We start from the raw sequence: 15,355 nt of genomic DNA on the forward strand, positions 1-15,355 counted from the left end.
TGAAGTGCAATAAAATCTGAGAAATTGAAAGAAAAGTTTGTGTTTGTGTGAATTGCAAAGCAAAATAGAGAAAGCGTAACCTAAGCAGCGGAGTGTCGCATATTATGGAAACGATTCAATATCTCGAATTCCCTTCGCATCGACCACCGATCGCCGCGTTATTTTTTGTCGGAGGTTTTTCGCGACGCAGCCCGTGGCGCTCGTCGGTACGCGAGCCACATTGCTGGGCGAGAAGAAGACGACGACCCCGAGCCGACTCCGAACGCGGCATCATCGAGTCAAGACCTCGGCCCCAGAAACGCCACCGTACCGTTGCAGGCATTCATGGAACCGGCACGTCGCTCAGGTTTGCTTCCTTACGCTTTCCAGTACTGGCTGGAAGTGGACGCGAATTCTCCTGTCTGGCAGCTGGAGATGAGGCTCGCCACTTAGTGCAACGGCTAGCAATGGCGGTGCTGTTTTAGAAACGGAGTGGATATCAAAGGGAACGATAATTTATCTGAAGGTGAGAGAGGGTAACGTTAGGGAGGTCTTGGGGAAATAAAGGGCGCGTCCATAGCATGGGCCGATTTATTTGATATCGTTTGGGAGATGTCCTTGTGCTGCAGTCAATATGGCCACGCTTATTGTGGTTATGGCAGTCATGATGGTTACTCAGATTATTTTAAAGGCATGGAACACGAAATGGCACGGCATCGTGTATTGTATGGCATGGTATGGCATGGCATGGCATGCATGGTATGGTATGGTATGGTATGGTATGGTATGGTATGGTATGGTATGGTATGGTATGGTATGGCATGGCATGGCATGGCATGGCATGATATGGTACGGTACGGTACGGTACGGTATGGCATGGCATGACATGGTACGGTATGGTATGGATTGGTATGGCATGGTATGGTACGGTATGTTCTTCCACCTTTCATGTTCCATTCCAGCCTTTCAAGTTTGTCTGAATGCGAACTCAAAATACTTGAATGGTTGAATGCCACATGTTTCACATTTTTAGTACGCGGTGAATTTAATTTGCACACATGCGAATTTCGCCGTCTTTTCTTTCTTACCTGTTATTAATGCACAGCTGGCAGAAAAAAACACCCTAGAGAGTATTTAATTACCATAAATTTCTTGTCTTCATCAAACTGATGGTTCGTGACGTAACGTAAAAGCAGCGCGTTGACAAAGTACAAACCAGTCGACACAACGCAGGCCGCTGTCTATTGTTGCCTTTAGCCTAACTATGCCAACTACATAAATTGTAAAATACTCAATGCTAATCCTGTTTTCAATGTGGAAACGTTTCTTCTCGGTGATGTTGTGACAGTAATTGTTGTGTGATTTGATATATGCCGCTTTAGGAACATACGCTCTGCTACTTTACACGAAAAGGGGACGGCATTCACGTCAAGCCGTTTTTTATCCCCTCCGCTTTCTTCCACGAAATCAAATGAGTTAAAAGATTCTTTCATGAGACAATATGCCTCGCCAACTTGAGCTTACTGTCGGAGCTGGTTCTTGGCCAAACTTGTTGGTTTGGGCAAGAGATTTCACTTTTTTTTATTATGATAATTTACAGGCTCCGCGTCACCAGCGTCCCCGAGCCGATCTTCTGGACGCGCAGCTACGCCCATTCCTAGAGAGATTGGACGAAGGTCCCCTTCCCCTGGCTCCGCAGCAAGACCTGACTCTAAGCCTAAGCCGATGAAGCCCAAGGCGATGCGGGCCTTCAAACAGCCCACTTCCTCGAAATCTCCGAGCCCAAAACGAAACACCTCAAAGAAGCCTCTTTCCGCTGGACACAAGCCTAAGTCTGGCTCGTCGTCTCCTGCGGGTTCCTTTAAACCGGTAGCGAAAAGGCCATCACCGGAATCGAACATGGCCAAAAGCTCAGAGTCGCCGAACGCAGAGCCGCCCAGGCCCCACCTGTTCACGGCAGGCTCTAATTTACCCTTTGAGACCTGGACCGACATGTGCCCTTTTCCGGAGGATCAGGAGGTTAGCAAATTCAATCGGTTGCGCTAGTCATTTACAGCCAGCCCTTTCGCAATTTTACCTTCGTATAACCTTGTATTTTACCTTCGTATTTTACCTTGTGTATAACCGGCTTGAGCCGAGCTGCTGGAACATTCATGCCCGATGTGAACCACATGCCTCAATGCAAATGAAGGTATCCCGTCATCTCTTAAGACTCTGGGAAATATAATAATAATAGTAATAATTAACTTATCAATCAATAAAAAATACATCAAACGTCATCGTCATGTGCTAGTCTGGTTATGTGCTATACAGTGCTCTGTCCCTGTTTAAGGAGGTCGTGTGAGAAAGACGACAGACGCTAGAACGCGGTCAAGTTGAGCCCATAAATTTCGTTCAAAAATTACAGCTCTCTCCGACACAGGCTTCTTCCCTTTGGACAACGAAATTGGGTGACCGTCGTAACTAGAAGGTAAAGATCTAACCGTTCTCATGGGGGCTCCTTCTTGTTCCGCAGGTGCCATTCGAGTGGAACGCTGAAAACGACATCGAAAACATGTCCCCTGAGACGCTGTCTGCAGCGGTGGGCACCCGGGAGACTCCGTCCGCAACCAAATCAACGCCAGGGATCAGCCCTATTCGCGCCTTGTATCCCATGTTCCTCTCCAAATCTTCGTCAGCTCTAGCCCAAACCAGCATATCCCCGTAAGTTAAATTTCCACTGAAGAAATAGACGTCCCTTCACGGAATTCTAACGTAGAACGCATTTAAGTGTTCGTAATTTCTTAACAGAAAGCTTTCGACCAGTTTCCGCATTTTGAACCATCATACAGAACGGAGAGAATGCAACCAGGAAGCCAGGGTCGACTAGCATGGTTTCTCCGTAAAGTTCAGTCTTCTCATACTGTATCTGATGATGCGATTTGTTGAGTCGTTAACTGCGCTTAGGTTTCCTAGACGGGCGATTCAGGACGAGCTGGAAATAGAGAAATTTCCTGGTTCAGTTGCTTTCTCTCCTCTCCATTCCTGCTTCTCCTCTCTTGTTCTCGTCTTCCTTTGTCCTCTCCCGGAGTTTCTTGGGGGTGCTACGTAGGTTGCACTGCGACGCCGCTCCAATCGAAAACAGAGCTTTTATAAGCTGAAAAAGGTCGAAATGCTAAATACAGGTGTCGCCGCCTGCGGCTGATTTCGTAAGTGAAATGCGTGCGTAAACACCGATTTCATACGCGGATCTCTGAGGCTACGCTGCACCGCCATTCACTTCTAAATGGCGGAAACCAGTCCTTATCGTTAAGGATGGCATGTGCCTAGAGATGCGAGCGTCGACACTGATCATTTTCACGGATCTTAGAGGCTACGCTGCACCGCCATTGACTTCTAAACGGTGGCAGTCAGTCTTTTTCGTTCAGGATGCCATGAGCATAGAGTTTCTTAATATAACTAGAGGGAAAGCTGGCGGCTCTATACACTTCATCAACCATGGAAAGGCGGATCAATGCCGGGAAGATTGTTTCTTAATTGGCTACGCTATTGCTAGGCATAACACGTGGATTCAGCCTTACAGTACGACTCCTCTCGAGGCAAAATTCGAAGAAATGCTGCGAAATTTTCCATGCCGGCCTAGCAACGTACTTTCACTTGCGTTAAACCTAGTGAAGAAGTGGAAGCCGCAGTATGTGAATAACCTAATCTGTTCACAGAGGACAGCTACCAATTTCGAGACAAATACACGTTTTCGGTTTCACACTGGCCAAGCCAAACACGAAACCTCGTCTTCTCGGCATCGCCGCAATGGATTAAGTGTCTTTAAGGAACTCGCATAGACGGTGGCGCAATATTTCCCTCTAGGTAATATTTAGAAACTATATGGTCATGAGTTTGGATTCGTAGGCAGGGGGGATTTTAAATCCAATTTTTCCATGGTGATAAATTAGTCTTCTGGTTCCAGACAAATGTCAACACGGTCAGGAAGAGCCAGGAAATTAATTTCTACAGAGAAAAATAATTGGATGGTGCTCTCCTCAGTGTTCCTTTAAGGTACTTGTATAGTAAAAACATGGACACGAGGTGGATGAAAAAAAAAAGTAAAGTGCAGGGTTTAACGTCCCTAAGCGGCGCATAGGCAATGAGCGAAGCCGTTGTGGAGAACTCCGGGGCAATTTTGACCACCCGGGACTCTCTAACGTTCAGTGGCATCGCACAGCACACAGGCGATTTTGTATTTCGCCTCCATCGAAATAATACCACCGTATAGCCGGGATCAAACCCGCGACCCTGGGATCAGCAGCCCAATCCCAAAGCTCCGCCTTAAGCGTATGACGCGATAGCTTTAGTGGGTTAATGCCCGTATATGCAGAACTTGTCATTTTCTACTTAACATTCATAGATCGCGGCGAGTCCTCATACCACTACCAGCGCGGTGGCGCAGCGGTTAAGTGATGCGCCACTGCAGCATTGGCAGGTGGCTGTTTCTATCACATCCATCGGTAGGGATTGTGTGACCTACACTGTTCTTCCTGAGCAACCTCTCGCGTACATGACAAGATGACAAGATTTTAACTGGGGTTAATACGTCTGGGGTAGCGCGTTCGCACTAAAACTTTAGGCATGTTCTTATAGACTGTAAGGTTATACATCGAGATACCAAGGAAAACATGGGAGTGGTTGAGCATTCGCCTCGCATGCGGGAGGTGAGGGGTTCGATCCCTTGTGCCGCCGGGCACCCACCGGTAAAATAATGGGTACAAGCTTTCCCCTGGTCTGGTGCTCGGCTTATTTAGGGTGAGGTGCTTGGCAAATGGGTCTTTGACCCCACCTTGAGAAGTCGAAAATACCTTGTGTCATGGCGTTCTTTGGCCATAGATATTCTTGCGCCATAAAAATCCATAATCATCATCATCAAGGAGGACATGGTCATCCTTGCGGAAACTCGAGATTTTATGGATAAAAAAAGCAGGATTAACACAACTTGGTAGCGTAAAAGCAGAATTTCAACATTTCACGCACAATCACAGAATTCGAAATAATATAGCACGCAATATACGAAAAAATAGCGTAGAGTGGAAATGAACCAGAATTAAACCAAAAGTTTTTAAAATACGCAATAATTAAACACTCACTTTATTCTAATAGGCAAGGTGGCGCTCGTAACTGTCTCGTTAGGGTTGTCCTGGGCGCGGCAGTTTGAGTGAAAATGCGCTCTGCAGATGACATATTCAGTGGGTTTGGGTTGGTGTCGGGAGCGGATCGGGCGGCAGGTTTTACTGCCGGCTATAGTATTCATGATCAGTATTTATAGAGAAACCAACACGTTTACATTTATTTCACAACGCGGATCAAACAGCTTCGAAGTTCCGCATTTCCGACCAAAATTACGCCCCCGCGAACCGGGAACACATATTGGAATTAGGTGGTCCTGTGTTTCCACGGCAGGTACGCATGTACCGTCCCCTCTTTGCTAATAAGCGAACATATTCCCCCTTTATATTATGCTAAACTATAAAAGTTCTGAGAAACTGAGGTATATCACATGGAATTATTCAGCGAGACTATTCCAATATGCTAAAATTTCGGGTGCCGTGTCTCGCGCTGTCTTCCCATGCATTCTTACGGGACCCATGAGTTCCGACAGAAGTGTATGTATGTATGAGGCAGCACAGCTGCGCATCTAAACGAAGCAGCGACGCTAGGCAACAATGCTGGGTAGTAAACGCATACCTGCGTTGTTTTCGCCAATCAGAGATTACCGATGAACTTTGTGACCTGCACTTTTGGCCCAGCTCAAATCGTACGCGCGTGAAATCGCCAGACTTGAATTAGTCTCTGACTTCCTACCAAAAATCTTAGCTTTTTCCACAACTCTGAAGGTTTTTGGTGAGTCTGAGTAACAAGTTTTCGTTTTCTAATAAACCCACTAACTTCTATCTCTAAATAAAATATTAGTGTTTGTTTATTTATTCAAATACCCTCAGGGCCCGAAGGCATTATTGAGGGGAGTGGGAAAGACATACATTGAGTAAGATACAGTGCAGCAGAAAAACAAATAGAAGAAATGACAACGCGGCTAAAAAATGAACAAAACAAAACACACAAAGATAAGGCAATAGAAGGCAAAGGAGAAAAATAACAAATCCCAAAAATAGAAAAACATTTCCGGCATACAGCAATAAGACAGCGAAAACGAACGCAAAATAAAACTGACTAAAATCTTTAAATAGAGATTAAATAGGGCAGTCTTAAAAGAACTTGGGTTAGTAGTGTCGGAAATGTGTCTGGGGAGATGGTTCCAACTGTCTGAAGTGTTGGGGACAAAAAAAGAAAAAGCGTGTTTAATATGGCATGACGGAACACCTACTTTGCGAACATGATCAATGCGGCCTGAAACATTAGTAGGGGTAGTTAGAAGCCGGCTCTTAAGGACAGGAATGTAGTAATAGATCTTATGAAATAGGCGTAAGCGAGAAATTTTTCTGCGGAGTGAAAGCAGTGGCAATGATAAGGTAGTTTTCATAACGGTAACACCGGAGGTAGGGTGATAATTGGAAACTATAAAACATGACGCACGGTTTTGAACAGATTCGATATCAGATGCTAATGATGACAGGTCAGGGTCCCAGACAGATGCTGCATGTTCCAATTTAGGCCGAACATGTGTTTTATAAAGGAGAAATTTTATTGAAGTAGAAGAAAGAGAGAAGTTTCTACGCAGGTACCCCAACATGCGGTTAGCATTGTTAGTAATAAATTCCACATGCAGATTCCAAGAAAGATTAGAAGTTATGTGCACACCAAGGTACTTATACGAAGACACAGTTTCAAGAGGAGTATTATTGAGGCCGTAAGTGGCTATTCCAGTGTTACGTCGAGAAACATCCATGTGTTTACACTTAATAATGCTAAGTTCCGTGTGCCATGATTTACGCCATTCCGAAACTTGGTTAATATCAGATCGAAGGACAGAAGCGTCCATTGTTACATGCGCTGTTACATTTTTTTTCGCTTGTGAACCCGCTTTATGAAGTACTTCAAAACTGAGTCAGAGGTAACGAGCCTGATGATTAGGAATTAAACATTTCTGGTGAATGCTTTGACAAGAGGACTTTTCTTCGTTTGGGCGAAGAACAGCCCTCTTGTCGAAACGTTGGCAAGTTCCCCGAGGCCCACCTTGTTTGCTTCGTGTTCACAAGAAATCCACCTACGTGCCCTTTCATTACCCTGCTGCATGCTTTGTTCCTCTGACTCGACATGCACGAAAGGCCAATTACTTTCCACGGTCGGAATAATTATTTTAGCAATAAACGTAACATTTTTGTCAGCCAGGAGTATGTACAGGGGTGACAATTTTGTAGCAATTACGTTCCAGTCTGGTGTTTTCGAACTTAGTGCTTGGTTCAGAGCTGAAAGATAAAATCGATGCTATGTCCTAGCCCAGCTCGTCTTGGCGAAACTTGCAAATACCACGCCTGGTGCGAATTCGCAAAGGGGAGAGAGGGTATACCCCGCCTGTAAGTGAATTAACTTTTCCGTTGCAGGACTCGTTAGCGCACCATTTTTTAAAAGAAGCTTCGGAAAGACATTGTACAAAGACAAACGTTACCCTTCATACCGCCCACTCATAGATATGCTCATAAATGTGTCACTATTTTAACTTGACGACATGGCAGAACGTCGAAAAGCTTGAGTGGAAATGGCCCCCCGTTGTCCTTGCAGGAAGAGCTGGGTAGCCGTCGCAGTGTCCATCATCGTAATCCTTGCGATCACCACCCTCGCTCTCATGTACTTGTGGCCACGCTACCGCCGCCAGAAGGTGTCCGCCTCGCTCGACCCTTGGGCCAACATTGAAAACCCTACGGTGACGAACCTGCCGGCCTGCGTCGATCCATCCCTCCAGCTCGCCTTGGCACTGCCTGGGGGCACAGTGTTCGGATTCCAGAGTGCTCAGAACAACTACTCCCGCGCTTCGGTCCGACAGTTCTTTGGAATACGATACGGAGCTTCCACGGCGGGTAAAAACCGCTTCGGTCCAGCCGTGTCAGCTACGACGTTCAGCGCCAACGGCACGTTCAACGCCTACGCACACGGCCCGCCGTGCGCCCAGTTGGCGCTTAACGGATCCAAGCCGGAAGGGTCCGAGGACTGCCTCACGCTATCCATCTGGGCGCCGTTCATCTGCACTTATAAAGACCCGCCGAAGAAGGTCGTCGTCGCCTTGGCCTCGGACTGGTTCCATACTGGACGCGTGGAAGATTATGAGCACCTCTGGTTCACGATGGCCGCTGACGGAGACATCGTTGTGGTGGCTCTCAACGTCAGGCTTGGAGTCCTGGGCTACTTGAGCTCGCCCTCCAAAACAGCACCCGGGAACGTAGCCTTCACCGACGTCTCTGTCGCCCTTTCCTGGATCCGTGCCAACATCGCCACCTTCCACGGGAACTCTACCGCGATGGTCGCACTGGGCTTCGGCGGAGGTGGACTGATACTTTCTGCGGTATTTCTTAGCAGCCTAGACTCCCAGCCTTACTTTCAGCAGCTCATACTGCACGGTCTGTCGCCCACGTCTTTGCTACCGCGGAACGGAATGGACAACGTGTTATCCCTAGCCGAGCGCCTCGCGTGCAGCGACGCCACCGCTAACGTCGACAACGTTCTGAGCTGCCTGAGGAGCCGAAACTGGGAAGATGTCGTGGCGATAAGCCGGTCTCCACCTCCACTGCAATTCGTGCCTTCCAGGGACGTAACACCGCTGACGTTTGGCTCCTCCGTTAGCAACGCCATCACTCAGTCACTGCAGGGAGTGAGCATTCTTTGTGGATACAATGAAGAAGACAGTCTTGCATTCGTGGACACCTTGATAAAGAATCAGAATATGACACCGGAAGATGCTAAACTGGACGGGATTTTCGCTCGCGTAACCCAAGTCTTCGCAAGTGCGAATAAAAGCGAGGTATTCAAGGACCTCTCAACGATGCCAGAAATGATACTTGAGACCCTGAATTACACCGGAATCCGCCAGTTTCTCGTCGACGCCATCTACCACTGCCCACTAGTAGAACTGGCAATTGCTACTAATGATAAAAGAGGCATTGTTTACTTCTACATTAGCGTCGATCCTGGCGGCTTTGAACCAAAGCAGGTCTTGACCGAGGTCATGACGTTTGCGAAAGAGGGGTAAGTTTGTTTTATGAATATATTTGTGAATATGCTTTATGCAAAATTTTGTTCATGATATACATCAGCAGAAAATGTGGATTGATTTTAGCGGAGCGTAGCATTCAGCTAAGGATATAGGTATTGTGCACAGTTTGCACAAGTTTGGGGAGAGGAATGAGTGGACACATGAGGGACCCTTCTGAGGTTCTAAATGTTGGAAGGTGCGAAGGGCGGTGGGAGGCTCGAGAGCTCTCAACGGCGTTTTAGAAAAATGTTGGCCGTTGTCATGGTGCTTCTTACATAAGTTGTATGTGTTAAAAGACAACGAATTTTTTGATGGAGTAGCGCGGATGATATTCGAAAAGGACACACCACAGTGCAGGCTTTGATAACTACTACATTTATTGTTCTTTTAGTCCTTGCAATATTTGCTCAGACTTCTACGCCGCATACTACAGGTGGTGAGTGCGCCATTGACAGGGACGGTGAATTTGCCACAAGCAAACGTAATATATATGGCTTAGGCTGTGGGGAAGCCTTTACCCTAAAGCGAAGGAAACTTCGCAGCTCGTCAAGCCCATAACAGAACCGACGCTGCCAATAAATAGAAGGTCTACGAAGCAGCAATAGAGTGGGTTGTAGGGATGCAGGCGAAGTATTCCTGAGAATGACAGTAACAGCGACACACTGACGCATTCCATGTTGACTTCAGCTGGTTCCAGCGTAGAGTACGCTTCGTTGTCGTATAGAAGGATTCAGGAAGAACGGACACCTCGATTGGCACTGCAATATTTGAGACGTGTTTTCTTCTTCTGACAATAGTTTGGTATGACATATTCGGGCACCAGGACAGCTTTGTAATTTTTTATTGAGTTATCATTACTGCTGCCGTCTTTTAAAATATCCGTGATACTTTAATGATACGGGCGAGGTCCATCTTAGGCCTCACACTGCTGCCTACGTACCTACCTACTGCCATCTTCGCAAAATCTACCCTTTAGTGTCAGGTTGAGACGGCAGAATGGAATGTAAATAGGAGGGTGGGGAAATGTGGAGAGGAGGAGAGGGGCCAATCACAGAAGCTGAGAGGAGTCACATGGAGAGGAGGAGGCGCGGCGGCCAGTCAGACGTGGAGAGCGTGGTGGGGACACATGGTCTCCTTCTCACTTTGAAGCGGTCGGACCTATACTGAGGGTAATCCTGTGTCTGAGGTTGTTCAGTGAACGATCCCAGCTTAAACAGGCACAGACAGTTGAGGACCAGGGATAGATTCTACCTCTTCGTTCAGCGATGCAGAAGCCCGACGGGCACGCCGAGCACAGCGGACTGCAGCGGCTTAGAAGAGGGGGGGGGGGGGGGCGAAATCTTGCTGGGGATTCCTGTTCAGCGCAGCAGGGATGTCATTGCGAAGGCAAAGCGTCATAAGCGACGAACGGAGGGTGAACACTACAAGCAGCGTTGTTTATCAACTGAAGCTGAGTACAGTAGACGCAAACACCAGGTGGACTCTAATGCTAACGCTTACACCACAGCATAAATCGCATGGATATTTTGTGATCTCCTTCTTTAGCAACTCTACGTGTTCAGCCGGTGCTTTTAGAGCTTTCACCTGTCCACTGTTGAGGAAGAAAGGCAGAAAGAGTGTGAGAGAAGCAAGATGCCACAGCTCCTTAGTTATACCATTTATGAAACACCAAATAGAAATCCAGACATTTCTAGTGAAATTTTCCGAAAGCTAGCAGACTTCAGCGTAGCCTGTGTGTTACGGTGGCAGCATAGTCGGCTGCATTCCGAGTCCATCGAGCAGAGCTGTGCGCAGTTAACTTTGCGACTACACGTGGCGTGACGATTCGAGAACCTCCAGATTGTGGACTAACCAGTGCGCTGGATTTTCACAGCTTGCTTGCAATTTCGAACGTGTAAGATTAGAGAGTTCTCGTTTTCTTAAACGCGGCCGGGGCAAGCGATAAACCTCTTTTCAACGGCGAAGTTTCAGACACGCGAAACAAGCTTAGATATGAACGGTCCTGTCAGCAAAAATAAGGTACTAAATCATTTATTGTTAGACAGCGAAATTGCGAGTAAGAGCTTTGAAGAAAATGCAATGACGCTTCGTAGGAGAGCAGTGCACCAGCATACACGTAATAGTTACTCATCAGACCGCCTGAAACTTGTTTGTATACGTATTTCTGTTGTATGGAATTTAGTCATTATGTGTCATATTCGCATGACTCTGGCAATTAATGGAAGTGTGTTGTTTTGATTACGGAAGAGGTCGGTCATTTCGACCGAAGCGAGATGAAAAATACTGACTTCCTCTCTCGTTTTATTACATTGCAGGGTACTACATTGGCCGCCCTTCGGCGTCTATAACAGTGTTATGGTCCTAAACGGCACTTCCAGCGCTACCTCTTCTACAAAGCTGCGAAAGGAGCAGTGTCGCATCACACGGGAGGTCATCGATGCACTTGTGACGTAGAGCGAACTTGTTTAGCCCGAAGGACATGTGTGTGTAGAAATACCAGGAGCTGCAAGTCATCCCATTGGGCTCACTGTATTTTAAGGTTGCCCAATCTTTTCAACGTATAAATACACGGAAAGTCTTTTTTCAAAACGCGGTTCAGATATTCGCGGGTATTATTTTCTTTTTTTCGCGCTTTTGCCGCTTTATGCGTTCATGCGTGCTTTTTAGGTTAATTATAAAGATACTGAGAATATGCTAGATGATGCCCCCATATTTTAGAATGCGAACTCTGCGGTTGAAGATGATGCGAGAAATTCCATCACTGTCCTCACCTGCCTTATAAACCGCAGCGGTGGCCGAGTGTTTGAGCATCCGCCTCGCATGCGGGAGGTGCGGGGTTCGATCCCCAGTGCCGCCGGGTACCCACCGGTGATACAATGGGTACAAGCTTTCCCCTGGTCTCGTGCTCGGCTTGTTTAGGGTGAAATGCTTGGAAAATGGGTCTTTGACCCCACCTTGAGCAAACGAAAAATACCTTGAGCCATGGCGCTCTTTGGCCATAGACGCCCTTGCGCAATAAAAATTCATAATAATAATCATCATCATCACCTGCCTAATAGAAACGAACTGGTCATACGCCTAATGACCCGCCGCGGTGGCTCAGTGGTTAGGACGCTCGACCACTGATCCGGAGTTCCCGGGTTCGAACCCGACCGCGGCGGCTGCGTTTTTATGGAGGAAAAACGCTAAGGCGCCCGTGTGCTGTGCGATGTCAGTGCACGTTAAAGATCCCCAGGTGGTCGAAATTATTCCGGAGCCCTCCACTACGGCACTTCTTTCTTCCTTTCTTTCACTCCCTCCTTTACCCCTTCCCTTACGGCGCGGTTCAGGTGTCCAACGATATATGAGACAGATACTGCGCCATTTCCTTTCCCTCCAAAACCAATTATTATTATTATTATACGCCTAATGCAGTTGCTGAGTCCAATAAACAGTACTCCTATCTCACAGGACCCACTCTGTGAAGAAATTTAACGATTCTGCGACTAGTGCATTTCCTGAGCTCTGTAAACCACCTTCATGTGTCACAAATACCTCTTCCTCCCACAAAAAAGTACAAAAACAAAAACTAACTCTCCTGAATAAGGCATACGGTGAGCCCACCAAACCGTCTTTGTTGTAGGCCAGGCGTTCAGCAAGGATCAAAGCTTTAGCCCACTGAAAACTGAAAGCTGGAGTGGAACACATGCTGAGTCGGCCACTAAGCAAAAAGCAGAAAATAGCACACCCACAAAGTGAAGGGAGGCGACACGGGCTGAACCAGCTGTTCATCACAGAAAAATTAGCACAGTGGAACAGGTGGACAGGTGTGGAACAGCTAACTACAATAGTGTTGGGAATGTGCTGAATCAGCTGCTGAATCATATTTCGAACACCACAAAAGCGAAGGTTCAAATAGGACCACTAGCTTGAAGAATATCGAGGCACTTGGAGAAACAAGCATACCTGTCAAGTAGAGACAGGGTCAAGGTTGAATTTTAGAGGAAAATTGCACCCAAAAAAACTGGTTTATCTACCTCCTCACGCTAATATCAGGCGTCAAAAAATAACCTCGTGAGAAGCGAATACAGGAACGCTTGGTTTCATTCCCGTTATACATGAAAAGCGCAGGGAGATTGCAATGTTCAAATGCGCGTCTATGTTAACCTAAAGCCTATATTTTGTCTATTATCATTATATAAATGTTAGTAAATTTTATACCAAGCTTATATCATAAGGATTACAGCGTTGTTATATAATATTGTATCATTCTTTACTTGTACACAATCATTCACAAACGATTTCAGCCTCGAATGAATACTACGAATCACCGCTTCCTGCAGGAGACGAAATTTCCCTCTTGAAGGCTAAAGCCCTCAACGCCAGTGAAGTGCCGTACCGATGTGTTTGTCTACACATTGCAAGTTGAACCTGCTTAGTGGAAACAGTACGACGAAGCTAAGACATCATGCAGGATTCTTGCCAAGACTTTGGGAGAACACCTACTGCAGCCTTGTAATAAAGATCCTAATTGTAATTGCGATTATAAATGAGTGATATGGAGTTCATTATCAAATGTTTTCAGCTAACATCAGCGTAGCGCTAAAATGCAAAGGAAAATTGTGCTGGTTGCGAAAATAATAGTGAACAAGTTGACGGTAACCCAGAACAAGCAAAATATGTATTTCGTGCTAATATTTTGTTTATTATTTAGGCAACTTTTGTGCCAATGAAGATACGACGTTTTCAAACATTAGCTCGAAGAGGATCAAACTAAACAAATAATCGCATCACTTTTGTTGCGAAAGCTTTCCTGGAGAAATGTTTTCCGCGCTTCGAACAGCAGAGAATGCCAAACCCTAAAGGTCAGATGCGGAACCAGCGTTTTCTGTAACGGTGCAGCCCCTGGTCTGCTCAGGCGCAGTCGCCATCAGAACTCGCGATTATCCTCAATCTTATTATTATCCGCCAGAGGTTCTCGCGCTTCTTTAAAGCGTTACAGAAACAACTAAATGAAAACAATCTGTCCAGACACCGTGGCATATGCAGTTTCTTTTGACGCTTCACAACCTAAGAAATAAAAATTTTCATTTTTATAACAGAATTGAATTCATCACGTATGTCCAGCTTTCCGGACCGATGCACTGCCATCCAGAAGCCCCAATACTTCTCCGTGACCCGATAACCGAACCATGGAAATCCCCCCAAGACATACGAGCAAAGAATCTATGGCTATAGACAAGCCGAGTTCGTTCTTCAGCACAGCCTTAAAGCCACCGAACCTGCAATTTGTTCCAGACGCAAGCATCAATGGCAACACCGGAGGAGTAGCTATGGTACTCAGCCGCCATGTAACAGGCCGTCTGACCACCACATAAACCGAACGAGAGACAACACACTTCACGCGGACACCGCACCACTTGAGCTATGAACCTAGCTTCACACATGAATACCCGCTAGTTACACTATCACTGACGGACAACTACAACTCAGCGGCATCACTGAAAACCTGGCCCCATCCGAAGTCAAGAGGCGACGTTACTCAGGTTCTGCAGCCTACGCGCCTCATATCTAACGTGTGACCTGGCCCTGACGGCACTGAGGGATTTAGAAGCCAGTCTTACTGGCCCGAAAGCCGCGTTCCGGTCTCTCGCAATGTGTTGGCAATGGGAACAACAGACACAGTGCAGTAAAAATGAGATCAACGTCAACGTAAAACCCCCTACAGGGTGACATCCCACCCCACTAAAATTTACCGGGTGCAAATGCCTGCGTATTAAGAAACGCTCCGGCGCAGACGCTAACATTCAAATTCCGTCTAGAAGTGCATGATCTTTCTTACTGTCACTCTGGAGCTACAAACGACCAAGCATATGAGGAGTGGCCCAAGTCACAGGCTGGTCGCCACATTTCCTATTACACTAAAACCGTATTGTAAGTCTTGGTACTCTTCGACGGCTGTAGAACATAAGAAAAAAAAAGAATGGCTCTTCTCCCGGCACCTTTCACCTGGAATGGAATTAATCCAGTTCATAAATAAAATTATTGCTGTCTCCCTCTTTCTCTCCGCTCATTTAAAGGCTAATTTTAAATGATAGATTATGCAAGTGCGGTTGCTTCCGTCAGGCGACCAGGAACAATATTGACTCAGCTTCATTCATAGAACCTCTGCCAGTTTGTACCTTATAAGCCCGTGTTAGAAGAGTAGTCCTGTGTATGGCTGGA

General features: G+C 46.5%; 1 protein-coding gene across 1 annotated transcript; it reads left to right on the forward strand.

Moving 5' to 3' along the window:
- The first annotated feature begins 269 nt into the window (after positions 1–269).
- LOC144118453 (carboxylesterase 3-like) lies at positions 270–11,643 on the forward strand. Its single transcript, XM_077651392.1, has 5 exons — positions 270–346; positions 1,580–1,998; positions 2,495–2,682; positions 7,687–9,144; positions 11,467–11,643. The coding sequence occupies exons 1-5, from the start codon at positions 325–327 to the stop codon at positions 11,603–11,605; spliced, it is 2,226 nt and encodes a 741-aa protein (XP_077507518.1). The 5' UTR covers positions 270–324; the 3' UTR covers positions 11,606–11,643.
- Positions 11,644–15,355: the final 3,712 nt, after the last annotated feature.

Source organism: Amblyomma americanum, chromosome 2 (genome assembly GCF_052857255.1).
Source record: "Amblyomma americanum isolate KBUSLIRL-KWMA chromosome 2, ASM5285725v1, whole genome shotgun sequence".
Lineage (NCBI taxonomy): Eukaryota > Metazoa > Arthropoda > Arachnida > Ixodida > Ixodidae > Amblyomma > Amblyomma americanum.

What these genes read in the sequence shown, in the direction of transcription:
- LOC144118453 (XM_077651392.1), top strand. Translation starts at nt 325, where the DNA reads ATGGAACCGGCACGTCGCTCAG. An exon ending in GGAACCGGCACGTCGCTCAG is followed by an intron (nt 347 to 1,579) that starts GTTTGCTTCCTT and finishes GATAATTTACAG; the next exon opens with GCTCCGCGTCACCAGCGTCC. An exon ending in GCCCAAACCAGCATATCCCC is followed by an intron (nt 2,683 to 7,686) that starts GTAAGTTAAATT and finishes TTGTCCTTGCAG; the next exon opens with GAAGAGCTGGGTAGCCGTCG.